The sequence below is a fragment of the Pieris napi genome, chromosome 21 (assembly GCF_905475465.1).
Source record: "Pieris napi chromosome 21, ilPieNapi1.2, whole genome shotgun sequence".
NCBI classification, from domain to species: Eukaryota; Metazoa; Arthropoda; class Insecta; order Lepidoptera; family Pieridae; genus Pieris; species Pieris napi.
Window position 1 is genome coordinate 8,614,960 of NC_062254.1, and position 19,108 is coordinate 8,634,067.

At 33.5% G+C, this 19,108-nt stretch overlaps 2 protein-coding genes across 3 annotated transcripts; one reads left to right on the forward strand and one right to left on the reverse strand.

Annotated features, from left to right (window-relative positions):
• Positions 1-1,323: 1,323 nt before the first annotated feature.
• LOC125060424 (E3 ubiquitin-protein transferase RMND5B) lies at positions 1,324-7,555 on the reverse strand. Its single transcript, XM_047665327.1, has 8 exons — positions 7,237-7,555; positions 6,812-6,904; positions 6,362-6,522; positions 5,108-5,314; positions 4,150-4,327; positions 3,272-3,456; positions 1,901-2,052; positions 1,324-1,447 (listed from the first exon to the last, which is right to left on the reverse strand). Exons 1-8 carry the CDS (start codon positions 7,370-7,372, stop codon positions 1,381-1,383), a joined length of 1,179 nt encoding a protein of 392 aa, XP_047521283.1. The 5' UTR covers positions 7,373-7,555; the 3' UTR covers positions 1,324-1,380.
• Positions 7,556-10,773: 3,218 nt separating this feature from the next.
• LOC125060259 (mitochondrial genome maintenance exonuclease 1-like) lies at positions 10,774-15,263 on the forward strand. Of its 2 annotated transcripts, none has more exons than XM_047665061.1 (5): positions 10,774-11,128; positions 11,465-11,923; positions 13,728-13,941; positions 14,469-14,811; positions 15,123-15,263. In XM_047665061.1, the coding sequence occupies exons 1-4, from the start codon at positions 10,936-10,938 to the stop codon at positions 14,803-14,805; spliced, it is 1,203 nt and encodes a 400-aa protein (XP_047521017.1). In that variant the 5' UTR covers positions 10,774-10,935; the 3' UTR covers positions 14,806-14,811; positions 15,123-15,263. The 2 variants fall into 2 exon arrangements, with proteins under 2 accessions (XP_047521017.1, XP_047521016.1); XM_047665060.1 differs by having other exon boundaries at positions 10,777-11,128; positions 15,120-15,263.
• Positions 15,264-19,108: the final 3,845 nt, after the last annotated feature.

Consider the following 19,108-nt stretch of genomic DNA (forward strand, 5'->3'; position numbering starts at 1 on the left):
AATTTGTTTAAATCACGAAATAATTCGTATAAGGTTCTATTGTCTTTGGATGTAAATGACGCCATTAGCTTCATTCTACGTCAACCACATTTCAAACACAGATACGCAACATTACGTTTGACAATCTGATTTGAATTTGATTTTAAATTATTACCCGCCAAATTAGTATTATCATTATTTCATAGTAAAAGAATGTAAACGAGTTTATTAGATTCTTTTAAAATTTAATAGCTTAAAATATTTTAAATCATTTCGTTACACATTACTAAACATTTACATAACTATATATAAAGAGGAATATAAAGCTAATAGATGAAATCTATAACTTTAAATAATTCAATTATTTTCCTAATAATAAAAGTGACTTAGTTTAAAAGGGTATTTGTTATTCACGTTTCTTTGAATTTTATTACATTATTAAGGCCTCAGAACCGACTTTTTGTTGCCAAATAAAAAAATCTGTTAATATAATTAAAATATCAAATCAGTTGCGCTACAACCATTTTGGGTCTGGGCCTCATATTTCTGTTTCTCTTATATGATCATCTGTTTATCTAATAGGCAAGTAGGTGATCAGCCTTCAAGGCAACTAAGGCAAGTCGGTTTCCTCACGATGTTTTCCTACACCGTTCGAGAATTATTGGAGCACAGGCGGGGATCTAACCTACGACCTCAGGGATGAGAGTCACACGCTGAAGGACAGAACTGCTCTGTTTATATAGTCATGTATAAACACTTGCATATTTTTTATCAAGAATTAAACATCAATTGCATAAATATCAGAGGCACATGGAAACAAATTTTGGCCTTAATTTATTAATATATTTGTAATATAACAAAAATCATCTAGTTTTTAACCAATCATTACTTTTCTTATTTCCTCTGAAATAAAGGATCACTCTGAGGCTAACACAATACAAACTTAAAGTCTTTTAATAGTTGTATATTTGCTCACTGACAATTTTTTTTTTTGATAAAAAAAAAATTGTCAGTGAGCAAATATACGCAAATATTGATATATTAATTTCTAATCCTAAAAAATTAAATCAGTCTTATTCTGTTTTAACCAGTAAATCACTATTTAACAAAAACTAATAAACAAATTTAAATGTGAGAATAAATGTTGCCATATGCTCTTACCTTGCGGCATTACACGGCAACATTTTAATAGACATCATAGAATGTCAACATGACAGATAAAAACATAGTTATCTGTCAACAGTCAAGCATCAACTGTCAACTGTCAGGCATTCAAAATGACAATAAACTGGCGTTTATAATCTTTAATTTAAATCAGTGGTTTATTTAAAACAGATAAACTGATTTAGTTTTAAGTAAAATTTATGTACAGACTTAATATTACAATAAACATAAAACAATTCAAGAGAAATAAATTTGTCTGGCCTCGGCTGGCGATTGTTCCATGGGACAATATGGGCATTTCAATCTGGAACAAAAATAAATGATTTTGGGCCAATGGGACTTCGGGCGATGACATTTCTATGTTTACGTTACCGTTTAGAAAATAAAACATTAACTAATAGTTAAAAGGAAGATCGTGGGTTTGATTCCCGGCAAAATAAAGTTAATGACAATTATGACGCAGTATTATTTCAGCTTGATATAAAACTTTGCTTCTGTTTATGATAATACACTTAAATTAATTCAAATATAATGTTATGGGGCCTATAGCAGGAAACAGCCTTAATTGAGTCAATATATGAGAGCTCGTGCGTTGCCGGCCTTTTAGAAATTCTTAAAGTTCAGATATAACATATAAAAATTGGATTGGCACAACCTTAGTAATGTTTTTTTATAAGGAATAAATTATATATGTACCTACATTTTCTTTGAAATATATTTTTGTACGTGTGTTTGTTTCTGTAAACAAGATACTTACTTGACGCCCATAGCGAGTTTATTCAAAGCGTCCCGTGATATGACGTGACCGCAGAGTAGCCTCATTGGTGGGTTCAGCTCGGAGGCCTGTTGACGTAAGATCGGACACGCGAACACTGAATGGTAGCCACCGCCATCTTCACCCAACTCCACCTGTAATAGGTATATATTTTATAGGAAATTTTATATATTTTATAGGAAATTTTATATATTTTATAGGAAATTTTATATATTTTATAGGAAATTTTATATATTTTATAGGAAATTTTATATATTTTATAGGAAATTTTATATATTTTATAGGAAATTTTATATATTTTATAGGAAATTTTATATATTTTATAGGAAATTTTATATATTTTATAGGAAATTTTATATATTTTATAGGAAATTTTATATATCTTATAGGAAATTTTATATATTTTATAGATTAGTGCATTAGTGATTAGGAGAAAACAAGTGTGGACAGCGACTGTGCAGGTGATTAGTTGGCTGCGTAGTAAAGTGATTAGAAGCGTGTTCTATTTTTTTGCGAGTGAACTGCGAGTAGTGACGTCACGTGCGCCCACCCTTCCCCCTCACTCGCAGCGTGCCTGCCAAACTATCGACAAACAATAATTGGGCACTACTTGGACTATACACCTGCACTTATCATCCTCAATTACTAATCACTTGCACTCGCACTAATCAAAGTGAATACAGGCCTTTACTCAGTCACTGTGGTAAGAAAAGCAATGTCGTTACAATTCCGAGTCTATGCTTCAGATTTCTCTATTTTACTAATAAACCAATTAATTATTGTTATGTGTTAAGCTGGCCGAGTGGCGTCAGCGTCTGAATTTCATTCCTGATTCGATTCCCAGATGTCGTCGGACTTTCTATGACACAACATGACACACATGTTATCTATTTATATAAAAACGAAACCCGTTTTCCGTTGTCACGACATAACATAAAAACGGCTTGACCGATTTGTCTGATTTCTTTTTATAATATTCCTTGAAGTACGAGGATGGTTCTTACGGAGAGAAAAATTTAAAAAATTGAGTGAAAAAGTCTAAAAACAACACTTTTCTATAATTCCATACAAAATATTCGTAATAATACTAAAAGTCAATTTGAACTTTAATACCATATCATAAAGTTTAAGTGTTAGTGGAGGGGTTCCGGGAAGGTAAATTTTTATTTTTTGACATAATGTATTTGTTGTCTTATCAACTTTCTTTTTTTATCTTAGCTAGACCGGTGTCCCGAATAGCAGAATAAGCATTTAAAAAAAATAAAGAATCGACTGTTAGGCGGTACGATGTTCGCCAGGCCAGCTAGTAATATTTAAAATGATATTAGAAAGAATTCTCGTCAACTCACTCACCTCCAGAGGCAGTTCATCGTCAGCCCAGGCTGCGATAACATTGGGGTGGCTCATCTTAGCCCGAATATCGTGTAAGGCCGGTAGAACTCTTGCGCCGGCAATCACTGCCCCCGCTAAAGGAGACAACGCGGCCAACCGCAACACTGCGCACGATTCGCGAATGAACAACTCCGCTGCCTCTGCGCCTAGATCGAGGATTTTGTTTGATTACGTTCATAGATCATAGATAGACAATTGTTTATTATTCAATAATAAACAGATATGACCATTTTTTAATTAATTAATTTATTTATATGAAAATTTCATTTGAAAATATAAGCATAAGGTCATTCAACAATAAGACACAAAACGCATTGGCGCACGCACTACTCCCAGGTTACCTGCGTGCACGCATACATACGCGCGAAACAAGCACGACCATTAATTTAAATATGAGAATTTTAAGATCATAAATATTAATATCAAACTAATTGGAATTAGGGTCGGCCCTTCAAGAAAAGAGCGTAAAATCTGGCCGCAAATAAGGGTTACTGGCTGTTAAAGATAATAAATATTTAAGGTAGAGTGAAAGAGACTTAGCGCGTAACATCATTTGTCAGACGAGGACAGCGATTGTCGGCTGTGCGACGCTTTTGTATTATATTTTGTATATATTCTCTTAATTATAAATAAACATAAAAATTTGGTTTTAGACAAAAAGTCGATGAGCACACCAATCCTGCAGCGGGATCTTAGACCAAGACAGTCTACGTCTACATAGACGACAGCCATTTTCATGTTGCACACACATTTATAATGATCTAAATGTTATTTCCCTGTCTATTTAAATTTTAAAATTAAATTTGACAACACAGGAACGTGGTTAAATTAAAACATACCAAGTGCCTTAGGGTCTAACAGGTGCGCGTAGTTAGCGGGCGGAGTGGGCGCACCGGGCGTGCACCAAGCGAGCGCACACACCGCGGCCTGCAATTGGCGCTCGTGGCGCGACGCGAACGCCGGGAACTCTTTGCGTACGTACTCTATCGCCGATACTACGCCCTGCTCGCGGGCTAGCTGAAAATCAAAAGTGGAAAATGGGACTGTCACATTTTGTTACGTAATAAGATAAAAATTTAAAACCAAAAGTGTACATTTATTCTAATTAAATACTTATAATAATAAAATAATATACATTGTAATAAATAACTAAACTTAACATAAACTAAAATATATAATAAGAAAAGTGTTGTCTTGAGTGAATATATGTTTATATTTGAGTGATATAAAAAATAATGTGATTATAATTTTTTTTTTTTAAAGACAATTCACACCAATTGACCTAGTCCCATGCTAAGCTGGTGAAGCTTGTGTTATGGGTACTAGGCAATGGATATACATACATATTATAGATAGATAGATATTTAAACACCAACATCAAATGCTCATCACATCGATGTCCGTCTCAGCCGGGGATCGAACCCAGGACCCATGGATTCGCAGTCAAGGCCCAAGTGTACTAACCACTAGACCAATGAGTCGTCGATTTAAAATCGATTATAAAATCACATAAGGTTTGATTGTAATATATAACTACATACTACGTAAAATTCTAATTTTTAATTATGTAAGATAAATTTGCACATTATGTGGCAGAATATGCGGCAGAATATGTACAACCATAAGATTTTTATACAATATTCTTGCAAATAAATTATTATGATTATAAGGGTCAAAGTAAAATTATAAAAACACTGTTGCCCCCCCCTCGAATATACCCACTTTTTATAAATCCAAGCAATAACCCAAATCTTTACGTTTTTTGTTTAAGATAGTCGACTCAGGTACTGCAATCACCTTGAGGGCCTGCATCCTATGCAGGGTGAAGGGGAGCGGTGAATGTGCAAGTTCCTGAGCCCTTTTCTCTGCCCATTGCAACGCAGGCGCCGGGTCTCCGTCCGAAAGTGCAGCCGCACAGCGTTGCAGTTGAGCGAACGTACACGTACGCTCAACGGGCGGAATGTGCGCTTCGCCAACGAACACGTCGCCCACGTCTTCGAGACCCTAAATATAAATTACATACTTGTATTACACATTTCAATGAAACTTAACAGATATGAATAGCAATTGATACATCATTTGCTGACCTAAATTGCGTTCAATTTGGACCAATTTACATAACTGCTTTGAACTTAAACCTACTAAACGGGAAGATAAGAACGAAGTTTCCAATTATGTTCTTAAAATATTCTCTGACAATATTTATTCTTTGCAACAAAACTTCTTTAACACAACATTATTGAATAAGTTAATTACATAAATTGAATTTACAGTAGAGATTGTAAGTAAAACTGATTTATATAAAAAAAACTGTGTTCATTGTAATCAACGCATTCAGGACACCACTGGTGCTATGCCGATGCATCAAGAAAGCCTTTTACTGAATGGCATTAAAACCGTCCGTTCGGTTCTCGGGAACCGCAGAACATTGGCAAGGCCAATAGCAACCTAAACCTGTTGTTAATGCAGAGCGTATTCAACGCTTCTGGTTGAACGGGCCCATATGCTGTACAAGTAAAATAACTGACAATACGCCTTGAACAGAATAACTTTGACTTCTAAGTGCAAACCTCCAGGGCAGCATATTACTCATTACGGCTGACGCTCTTCTTTCTCGCTCCAGATCAGCGCCAACAGACAAATCCTCTGCATCACAATGACACAAATACTACAATACAATAATATATTACTTTTATCGGTATTGTATATGAGACCATGAGCTGCCGCGAAATCTTCACATGTTTTTAAACGCTTTTTGATGACACCTACTGACGGAGCCAATAGAACCATATTGTATATACCAGTTTGTAAATGAAAAATACATCTAATAATAGATGTGATTATCTATTCTGAAATCTTTTTGGACAAATTGCACAGGGCAGTCTCATAGTCGTCTGTTATAGGTTGTTCCTACAATAAAACACTATATCTATTTGCGATTTCATATAAATGTATCATTATTTTCTATAATATTGAATATATAGTCTTATTACAGACATTCTCAGTGCCGGCATGATAATGATTTTGATATAAATTGTGTAACAACTTTACCTGTCTATACAAATGTTGTGCGATAGCCTGTTCCATAATGGGTCTATTAGTTTCACTACAAAATGATTCAGCCTTTGGTGCAACAGCTGCATAATCCGCAATAAAGTGCCTGTCAATAGACTTTCCAACTCTGGATACTGTTGCATGAAGTTCACGATGCTCTGAAACAGAAATGCAACAAATTTTAATAAGTTTTTTTTTAATTTTCTTATTTATATACATTATTGGTATTTTTGCCTATCTTGTGTTTAGATAAAAAGTTTCAAAAATTGTGCCATAGAAAGAAAATCTGAAGGCTTGCTTACCTTGAGTTATAGTTTTGCAATAAATTATCATTAATATTTTATTTAAAAACTGACTGTTTCCTTAATCCAGGAATTATAAATGTCTTGAATAGACGAAGTATGATTTATCATATGGATTTTTATAATAATACTAAATTTAAATTACCTGTTGACATCTGAAATACTGTTTGCTTCAATGTAGCTGCTAACTCACTAACCAATAATGCCTGATCTTCAGATAATTGTTCATTTTCAGGCTCTGAAGTCAAAAAGAAAAAGTTAACATAATCAAGTAGATAATTTAATAAGTATACAGGCTTTAACAGGCTGTCTATAGAATAGATCGAAAATAATTCTATAAAGAGGCTCATTGAGATTTGTTACAAATCACATAAGATAATAAGATAGTACTTCTTCTCTAAATATAGTGTATGAAGTATAGTATAAGAATTTTTTTCACGATATACTTAATGTCGTGTAAAAAAATTTCTAATCAAACCTTAAACAAATCAAAATTGCTAGTTCATGTTCATGACGACACAATTTCCTAAAGCTCATCATAATTACATGGTAATAAAGGACTATACTTACGTTTAGCGATTTCCTGCTTTATATTTTCGACTTGGGTTAACAGATCCTGCAGGATTTTGTTCGTATGATCATGAATCCCTGTAAATTTTGTTGTTGCTTTGTCTAAATCCTGTTCTACGCCCAGACATGAATCCATTGTTTTAAAGACAAGTTTATGTAACGTAGAGTTGTTTCAGGTCCAGGATTTAAGATTATTTATAAAAAAGTTCTCAGAATCAGGAAATTATTAATTGCAAGTGTGTTTAATAACAGATTTTCACAAATATTTCACCTAGAACAAGAAAATACTAAGTGACAACATACAAATTTCACAATTCATATGTCAAGTGTCAATCCATAGTGAATTTTTTTTTAAATTGATGGTGCGTTCCACTAAGCGCTCACGACGATCAAAATTCTCCTTTAGCCATTCTACATACAGTGTTGCCAACTCGATCTCTTAGGTAGGTGCTAAACGACATCTCAAATAGTGCTAGATTGATAAAAAATATCAAAAATAGTGTTATTTTTTTTAGACATGAAAAAAAAAGATATAATTAATTTAATTTTGGTTTATATGATAATAATTATTTAAAACTACATCCAATCATCTTCACTATCGTCTGTCTCTACTGCTGATTCTGCTTCTCGTTGTACTGACGCTGAAGCCACCGTGGAAGTGGAAGGTTCCTCGCTGTCAGACTTTTTCAATTTCAATGAGTACATATCTTTTTTGCCAATTTTTTTAAAGAACTTCTTGGGGAATTTCATATGTATGGCAATTTGTTCGGATATGAAGAAGTGAATTCAAAGTGTCCAAATTCATTTTATTCCTCAGTTTATTTTATAAAATGTTCATTGAACTGAACACCCTCTCAACATCGGCGTTAGAATGCGGCAATGATAGTAATATAAATGCCAATGAAACTAGTTAATTATAGGGATTTTCGTTGTTTGCATCTTTATATTCAGATACCTCTACCCAAAACTTAAATGTGTCAGTTACATTTTCCCATTTATTATTGTTAATACTTTTCCATTGGTTCACTATTTTATCAATGTTTAAAGTCGATTTAAAAATTATAGTAGCGTTTTATTACTACACCTTGCGTGGCTGCGTTTTGTTACAGCAACCAGAGAAATCCGAATGATGGCTGTTTAGTGCTAAATTTAGTGCTAGGTGCTGAATGTTAAATGACAGTGCTTGAATTGCGAAAATAGTGCTAAATCTAGCACCGAAAGTGCTAAGTTGGCAACACTGTCTACATACCGACCGCGGTCGTTGTGGTCACGGCGAAAACGTCACTCATGACGTCATGACTAATGCTCACGCAACGCTCACTGTGAGCGGCTCACTGCTCACAACGACCCATCTAAAGAGGTGGGTCGGTCGTCGTATTTTTTGCAACTGAGCTGTTAAGAATTTACATGAACGCCCGAAACGCTCCATAATCCATTCCACTTGTGACTTGAGTTAATGACAGTAACATTCACAATCAAGTGGAATGGGGAAATCAGCGGTCGTGAGCGTGAGCGTTGTGAACGCTTAGTGGAACGCAATTTGTTTTATTTAGCTAATCCATAATAGTCCAACAATCAAACAACCAGTGGCGGTATAAGTTATACCTTTTTGGACAACCCTCAGATTTCTATATCTAAATTGTAACAAACAATTTGTTGTTTCAAATAGGCGGTAGTTTGGTAACGATTCGTAAACGATGCGCCCAAATTTGGGGTTGCGGGGGTGGTGAGGAGGGGGGGAAGGGTGTAGTAATCACCCCCCACAAATTTTGCGCGCCGGAAACAAAAAAAAAAATTTAAAAAATCTCACCTATTTATCTAAATAATAATTGTTTATTCAGCCCTCGGCAACTCGGCTTCTTGGTCGCCATCGGCGACCAAATATTCATATACTAACCTAACCTAACCGGTCTAAATAATATTAGTTTTTTTGGACAGCTCCGATCTAAATAATAATTGTTTATTCAGCCCTCGGCAACTCGGCTTCTTGGTCGCCTTCGGTGACCAAATATTCATATACTAACCTAACCTAACCGATCTAAATAATATTTGTTTTTTTTGACAGCTCCGGCGCTACGGGAAATGCAGCCCCTCCACCCTTGCGTACCAAAGCACAGGCATTTTATTCAAGCCAAGTTACAGCGGGTGGGGGCTGCTCTTCCTCCGCGCCGCCGATTATTTATATACACTCTAGGGGTAAGGCAGACAAGACCACGTGGATAATGGGGTGCTCTGATTCGGTTTTGGGTACTTTTTGAATAATTTAAAAATTTTCGGAACCATACACTAATTGAAACATGAAGTTAATGTAATGTATGTACATTTGACAAGTAATGATTAAATTAGGTTCAACTATAAAATTAACAAATGAGAAAATAATCGATCCGATTAATTTACCGAGAATGTCACATCACTTATAACCAACAGAAAACGAGAATGACACATCTCTTATAACCAATAGAAAAGTAGATAATGGTGGATTGTTTACAAATTTCAATGCATTTCACAAAACTTTGTTTTAAATACTTTGACGCATTTACGGCAGCTAAAATTACTTGGAGGTGTTCCAATCAAGGTCCCCGAGACTCCTGCATAATCAGTATCATCAGATTCGAACGCATTATTTTTACACCCAACCCAAAAAATGTTTACATAGCACGATGAAATAAAGCTGTATGTAAATTAAACATTAGGGGTGTTGAATTATAGATATTTTTAATTGTTGTGTGACCTAGTCTATTAGTTTAACATATTGCTTCGTTTGCTGTATTATAGGGCGTATCTATTCTAGTTCCGGTTTTAGGTCTGTGTACCGCATACCACATTTTAATTTGTAATGCGGGCTACACACCTTCAGTTTTAACTGTGCGATTTAACTGTACAGTCGAACTGTACAGTTAAATCGTTAGGTGTGTAGAACAAACAGTTGAACTGTACAGTTTTAACTGAATCTAATCAAAATATGAATAGATAAATCTGTACAGATAGAACTGTACAGTTAAAACTGAGAGTGTGTAGTCGAAACTGCGCAGTTTTGTCAGTTTTGTCACAGCGAGCGTGAAGTGAACACGTATCGACCTTGCTATTTGCCTTTGCGAAAACTTGTCGACCATGGCTCAACGCGAATGGCTGGAAGAGTTTATACTACTACACCAATCGGAGCCTTCGTTATGGAAAATCAAGAGCAAGGATTATCATAATAGAGTAATAAAAGATTCAGCTTATGAAAAGCTAATTTTAAAACTACGCGAAATAGATTCTAAAAGTAATAATTCGTTTTCTTCTAATTCCTTTTAACACACACATTAGCCCTACGATCGCTAAAGCGTCGTCTATGGAGGCCATGATGATAAAAACTGAAAGATCGTATATTTTTACTTGATCGTGTGTAGGCTGTATGAACCTACGTTTTAACTGTACAGTTCAACTGTACAGTTAAATCGCACAGTTGGAACTGAAGGTGTATAGCCCGCTTAAGTTTGTAACAGTCAGTACAGTATATTGTATCTGTAAAATGTATGACTGCTAATGATAGCTATCTGTATTTTGCTTGCAAAAATTTAAGCAATTTTTAAATTAGTTTTCCATTTCGTACAAATAAAATAAGCAGATTTGTGTAATGTATATTATACAATATTTAGTAAACGTATGATAATTGATATATATATCTACTTAGTACTAACATAATTGGATAACACCATGCTTAGGCGAATTTCTAGAATTGGTTACAATACTTCTATACAAAAGGAATTTATAAGACAAAAAATTGTTAGCCCGGCTTCACTTTTAAATCCTGCAGATAAATTAAAACTATATAACAAGGAAAATAAAGAACTATTTGGTCCCTTGTTGGAAACGAATAAGCAAAAGAAAAGTAGATTGAAAAAAGAAGGTTAGTAGCTTTCACTTTTAACAAATTTCAAGGCTAAAAAGTTCTGTTGGTTTTCTTTTAATACAAAATCTATTTCAATCATACAATTAACTTATTATTCTGTGTAATTATTGTACTACGATGTTGGGATTCACGCGTAACGTTCTAAATTGTACTACGTATTTAATGTTAAAAGAAATACACGATTCTCACAATTAATAAAGACTCGCTTTTATCTGATAACTACGCGTTATTTACAGTACACACTCGTGCCTGGTGTTTTTGCCAATATAAATAATCATATGACATTAGCGCCGTGCGATATACGCATCTACTATTTAAAATTATCTCTTGCAGCTAAAAATAGCACACATCAAAACAGAGCAAAAGTTCAGAGTGACAGTGTAGAAAAGTTTTGCCACTCAGCAGCAAGAAGTCTTTTTAGCAGTGTGAGTTCATTAATTGCACCAGTCTACAATTCATCTGTGTTTCCAATTATAAATAAAAACAAGATGTACCAGAATACAAGAAATTTATTGAATGCTACTGGTGTAGTGTATAACATTGCTGTGAGAAACATAAAAACTTCATCTGTTGCAAATGCAACTAAAAGTTTTCCTGCTGAACCAGGATTTGCTAGTGAGGACAAAATTCTTCAAATTAGACAACATCAAAATGATTATACTAAACAATTCCCATCTGTTACATTAATTCTTAACAAAACAATGACAGAGGAGTCAAGAAAAGCATTAGAAAAATGGAAGAAGGAAAGGATTGAAGAAATGGGTCTAGAGGAGTTTAATAGGTATAATGAAGGTGAGTTTAGTATGTTCAATGCTTATTGTTTAAGAGTTTTATAGTCAAATCTTAAGGAACCTGAAACAGGACCGTTACAATTAAATTTGTATACCTCAAACATTTAAATAAAATGTAAAGAAATATATAAAAATGTTGAAACTCCAAAATGAAGTAAATTATTGGATGTCATAACATTCTATAATTATTTAGAAGCAATATAAGGCTAGGTCATTGCTACATGAACTAAGAGATAATCCACGTACATGTATTATAATCACAAAGTTCATGGACTTTTTATCTGTTGTTTAGTAAATACTTATCGGTATAATGTTAAAACCTGCATTTTATATTGATAATGCGATAGTACTATTATTGCTCACTTAGTCAACGTCTATGACTCTGTAATAACCAGATTGAATAATCAGCCATTTTCCTGTCATCATGAGATTAATTAATTTATTGTTTTTACACCTTTAAAATAGTAAATTAAGTTTTACAGTCCATTATGTTACATCAATTGCATGACATAGTTCCGTTTCAGAATGCTGAGTAGTTGATTTACTCAAGCTATCTGGATTTATTGTATAGATTTTTGTCCACCTAAAGTGGAAGTTTGTCCTATCATCTTGTACCTGTTCTGTCTGCTTGTTGTGGGAATTTATAAGATACTAGCTGACCGGGCAAACATCGTTTTGCCATGTATATCATTTATAATAAAAAATAGGGGTTGATCATAGAGGGGTGAAAGTTAGGGGTTGTATGTATTTTTTAATGCTGTATCATAAAAAAATAAAAAATAAATATTTTTTTTTAATTTAAAAAATATTTTTTTACCCTTAACATTTAGGGGATGATAAATAGATGTTGGTCGATTCTCAGACATACCCAATATGCACACAAAATTTCATGAGAATCGGTCGAGCCGTTTCGGAGGAGTTTAACCACAAATACCGCGACACGAATTTTATATATTAGATATAAGAGTCAGAGACCCAAATGTTAAAAACATTGAATTTGACATACAGACGTCAGTCTTAGTCCTAGAGAATATGACTATATGTGGCTAATTTGCATCATAATAATATACATATATGTGTTCTAATATGCACAAAGATAAACTATTGCTAGCGTTGTTGTTTAAAATCTTACATTCTTAAATATATTTATATGTTTTGTACATTGAAGAAAGTGATCTTTGAATTGTAAAAGAACATTGAACTTAAAAATATAAATGGCGTGTTGCAAGGTGACCTGGTAAACAAGCACAATATAGTATTATGTATTCAAGTTTCAGACTGATGCCAATTTAAATTCCTATTTTATGTTGTTTACATTGTAGTGTGAACACAAAACACACACATAGTCAAAATATTCATAAGAATTCCTTTCATAGGAGAATATTATATTAAGGGCCGGTTTTTTGATCCGTAGTTAAAAATGGAATAACCATTTGTTACATTAACTATAGTTAAATGACTAACCAGTTGTAAAATCGTAAATGCGTTTTTTGATGTCTATTTTAACTATAGTTAAACTTAACAATTGGTCAATTTGTTGCCAGTGCAATGAACAATGACATCCCAAAACATGTAGTTCTTTTTGGTGGGGAACATTTATTTTGTATGACAACACTAGACATACTGAGTGAATGAAATTCATTTTTGCCATCTTCGTTCGTTATTTGCGCTTTGAATGTGGAATGAAATTAAAATTTATCTTTACATACTAAACAATTAACAAAAGCAGATACAGAAATATAGTACACTACACATTTAAAATAAAAATAGCTTCATGTCTATAATTATGATTTTCTATGTTCCAGCACAAATGGCAGTTGGTACAAAGTTCCACAGTACAATAAAGAACTATTTTACTCAGCCGCAAACACAATTACGAATTGAAAAAGATGTAGAAGGGGTTTGGGTGTCTGTAGCCGAGGTATTGAAACATATATCTTCACCTAAGGCAATAGAATCCAATGTTGTACATCCTGTACTGAAATATAGAGGGGTGTTTGATGCCATTGCTGATTATGAGTGAGTTATTAATATAACATATTTTCAAAAATAATTTAACCCTTTCGATTTAGACTGAACTGCTATAAATATTTGTAATGCCAGACAACACTAAAACCCGAAAAGTTTATATTAAGTTTTAACTGAAGACACAATTTAATTAAAAGTAAATAGAAACAACAATTAAAGCTTATAAACTAAATTACTTGACACAATATTAACAAATTAATTAGCCCATTTTAATGATTATATTATGTAAACTTTATTTATTAATTTACAGCTTGGCCAAATTTCAACTAAAAGTATTATACAATTATTAACAGATAACTTTTTGCTTACCATAAATCTTTTCTAAGTACCTATATTTTTAAATCATAGTATAAAATCTCCATACAGTTCACAAATAGGTCTCTCCAGCGAAAAATTGAAAATATAATTAAGCTGCGAAAGTAAGCGGAGAATAGGAAATTGAATTTTTTTACACCATTAGGCACACATACAGACTGTACTAAAATAATTCCATATTGCATTTTTTAATTTTTTTCCAGAGATAAGCCAACACTAATTGAATGGAAGAAATCGGACAAGCCTCGGAAATCCATAGCCCTAACTTATGACAATCCTGTCCAACTAGCGGCTTACTTTGGAGCTGTGTGCAATGACCTAAACTACAAACATTTGAATGTACGAGATGCTTTGTTGGTCATAGCCTACACCGATGGTTCTAAAGCAGATTTTTATCATTTACACACAGATAAATTAAGAGAACACTGGGCACAATGGTTGATAAGATTAGAAGAATATATGAAGAAATTTAATAATGAACCTGAGAAACAATTGAAGGGTGGGAAACGCCTGTTTGAGACGGAGATTGGGAATCTCTAAAGAGTGGTAAGTGCTGTATTAGTCTTGATTTTAATTTGACGAAAACATTCTTATTACTAAGTTTCGCTAACTAAATTACTTATTATGGCAATCAGACATTTCTTATTATCAAAAAGATTACAGAACCTTCCAATGTTATACCTTGTGTACTTTATAGTTCAACAATGCGATTGACACTTGACATTTAACTGTCAAACGCTGAGACATTGTATTGTCATATATATACGGTATTTGACGTTTAATATTCGCGATAAGGGTACATAATCTATTGAGAGATTAAAAGACTGAAAATGCCAAAACTTAATCTGTTTCAGAAGGGAATACCAGGAGAATCGTTATTATGTATGATTCGGCCATCTTATGAGTCTCAGAGCTAAATCTCTATCACAATATAACCAGAATAATAATCTGTTCAAATATGTGACGATAATATTATATGAAGTTCATTTAATTTTGTTATTGGGAGCGTTCAAGTATTACGTAACGTATTTGAGGGGGGGGGGGGGGGGTTTCCTTTTGTAAAACGTTACGATGCGGGGCGGGGATTAAATTACGCGTTATTGTTAATATTTTTTTCGACTTACACCACGTAATAGTAACTAAACAGTCACTAGGTGGTCACGAAACGTTTACTATACTTGGCTACTGAAAAACGTTACGGCGACTTACATGGGGGGGGGGGGGGGCAATAATCTCCAAAAATTGCGTTACGTAATACTTGAACGCTCCCATTACCTCTTTATTGTTATGGTTTAGTGGTTACGGAACATTTTCACAATATATTATGTATTTATGGTTAATTCAGATTCACTTTCTGTAATTATTTTTTCTTATATAACTTGAATGGGCTAAATACTTGGGAAAAAATGTTGTGTATTGTAAAGATACAATACACAATACATATGGTTAAAAAAGATTGTTGAAACTTTTACTATATACACTGCATAGCCCTGATTGATTTAATATTCTATAAATATGCCCATGGGCATAGTGCACAGACAAATATGGGTCAAATAGTAGTATGATGTTCTAATGTTAACCATTTGCAAGTGTTAAGATGATACTGCAATGCACTGGTTAATGTTTTATGGAGGCCGAAAACCCTCATTTTTTGTTGGATTGGTCGAAGGTGGTGTTCAAAATGGAAGACTGGCTGTTTATGGTTAGGACGATGGTTGACTTATTCTATTTTTTATTGTATATTATTTTTCTCGCTTAGTTTCCTATAAGTTGTTTGCATAATTTTAAATTATGCATAAAAAAATTGTTATGTCGAAAATATTATTAATAATAGTAATTTGTATTGGATTTGTAACACCATAATCGCTTTAATATAAAATTTATATGATGTAAACTTTACAACTAAGAAAAAGAAATAATTATGGGACTACTGTTATATTCTATGTTGTATTCATATTGTATTAGCTACAGTTTGTGTTCTATAACAAAATTCAAACAGTGTAGCATGAGGATATGTCATTTTGTTTGAAGTTTGTAACATCTGTCAAAAGTTTGTCGCTAGATTCGGAATTCGCGCCAAAATGTTCAATAAAGGATGGCAAGATACAAATTTTTGTCGTCGTTAATTCTTTTATTATTCTAGAGTACTTAATTCTAAATATATTTTTTTATTACTTTTAGTTTGCAAAGCTTTTTAGCCAAATTAGTATGTAACTAGTGAGCTAAGTTTTTGTCAACTTCATTTAGAGAATCATTTATACAAATGGGAATTAATATCCGAGGACCCTTCAACTTTTGCAGATTTGTTTCACACTTAGATTCAGAAGCAAGACTTCGCGCTTATTATTACTCCCACACGTCTGAAATGTATTGAATGTTGACATTCGAGAGTCTAGTCTCATTTCTGAATCGAACAGTGAACAGATACATTTGTTAATTTGTCATTGGATTTTTATAGACTCAACTTGTCTTGTCTCTAGTCTCTACATAACCATAGACTAAGATTCATGCATAAGCTTAAGTGCGAACAAATTCTTCCATCTGTCAAAATACTATTTAGTTTGATACATTTTGACAGATATGAGAATTGTCAATTAAATTATCTGTAAAATTTAGCCGTACAGTTTAGTTAATTTTGACATTTGAAAGCATTTAAGATTTAGCTGTTACATTTAAGATACGCCATTTTTTGTTTAATAAACAGATTTATAACATATGGCTTTTTAATTAACGTAAATTATGTGTAAATAAATAATGATAAACATTCTCCTCAACTCATACATATTAACGAGCCACAAATGAAGTTTTGCTTGTTTAAAAAATGGAACTTGCGACCTTAGGATTCGTCATAGATCTGAAGTAATAAAGAAACTTTCGTAATAGAAGGTATTAAGAAAGTTGTAAGTTTAGGATGTATTCATAGAACCTTGTTAATATGTCTGTGGAAGTAGTGTTGTTGGGTGCCGCGTAATTTTTTTTACTAGCAAAAATAAAAAAAAATCCCCGCATGGGGGTAGCCATGTGTTAAAACGAAACACGTCCACAACAGAATAAAGCTGTTGTTAAACTGATTTGTTCTAGTGCTCTGAGCTCTCTCTTAGGCCCGATTTACATTATCTTAGTGTTTAGGAGAGTATTTTAGTACAAGTTGAAAGGCAAGTTCTTTAGTGCTTTAGTGCGTTGCGAGTGAACGTTTACATTTCTTCCAGTAGAGTATCATTACAGCGCCACAATGAACGCGCAACGACGTCGGCAAATACGCTCTATTCTACGCAAAATACTAACTGTACTTATGGAACAAATAGAAGACGAGATTTTATTCGAAATAAATAAACTAAATATAGAAATTTTACCTAAAAATAAAATTTGTATTATGTTTCCTAAGACGTCCGAGGTCCATTATGAGAGTACATCGTTTCCTTTTCCGCCCAAATCGCTAGTATCCGACCTTTTCCCACCACGTGACACCGCCGCCAGCGCCCAGCGTTTGAAACTGGAACTAACTTTTTATCGCGCTAAAGCAAGCCGCCAGAGTTCTTGTTCATTGTTTGTCTCATAATAAGAGAACCAGGAAGAGCTTGTTTGGACCTCGGACGTCTTAGGAAACATAATACAAATTTTATTTTTAGGTAAAATTTCTATATTATGTGTTCCGTTTGACGTCCGAGGTCCATTATGAGAGACGTGTTTGTTATCTCCTGGTGGCTTGTAAAGTTATATATTAATAACTAAAAAACGCAACAATGTGATTTGAATTATTTATATCCGATAGAATCATGATGAAATAAACAATACAAGCTAATTAAAGCCTAAGCTTTAGCATCATTTAATAAACATAATAATTTTTATTGTTTATAATGAAGTAGAATACTTGGCTAATCATTAAGCGGCCGAAAGTACTGAGAAAGAGACTTCTGATTGAGTCTCAGCATTCTGACTACTATATAATCTAGATAAGATTTCGACAATAATATATCTTTAATGTACTTTCATGACGCCAATTTGCCTAACCAAGAATATCATTTATGTTTCTAAAACAATTTAGCGAAGCAACAGCTGATCAAGTACCCCGAGATGCTTCGATACCTGATTCCAAAAGGGGTTTCTTGACCCAACCCCCAAAAATTGTGGGCGTAGCTGGTCTTACAGGATATCTGGTTGTAATAAACAAATTTGTCAAGGAGCCTCATCTATTATTAGAGACAGTTATGAGTGTCCTAAGCCAAAATAAGGGATTTAGATGCTTCTCCGGGCACGATAAAAACGTCCAACTTGACTGTCTATACGTTCCTGTATCTGTTTTAAAACCGAAACCCGGATGCAAAGTGATGGAATCACCGTTATCAATAAAATGCTGAGGCTCGAAAAAGCAAGAGAGTCAAAATATCATGAACTCTATGCCCAGAAGCCAATAAAATTATTGTGGCTGTGTGTTTCGAGCTATGAAATAAATTTTGCTCATCTAGTTTTAGTTTTCAAATAATTTATAACTTTCCCCGCTTCCCATACTGGCAATTACTGCGCGATTGGTCTAGCTATAGATAGGATTGAGCTAGCGCTTTAAGGATATGTTTTACTAATTTATTAGATAAAATTTTAACATCGCTTAGAGCCTCACAAATTGATGCTATGTCAGATTTGTGAACTAAAATAGATATAGATCTATTTAGATAATAGATTTAGATATATAGATATCTATGCCAGATGATCCTTTATAAATAGGTTTGCTAAGAATCTAGCTACATCAGGAGGAGCCGGGAATCGACAGTTTATATTACTATGTTGACACCAATTTACCCATTTATACCAAATAGGGGCATATGTTTTCCTTGTTGAAGCTCTC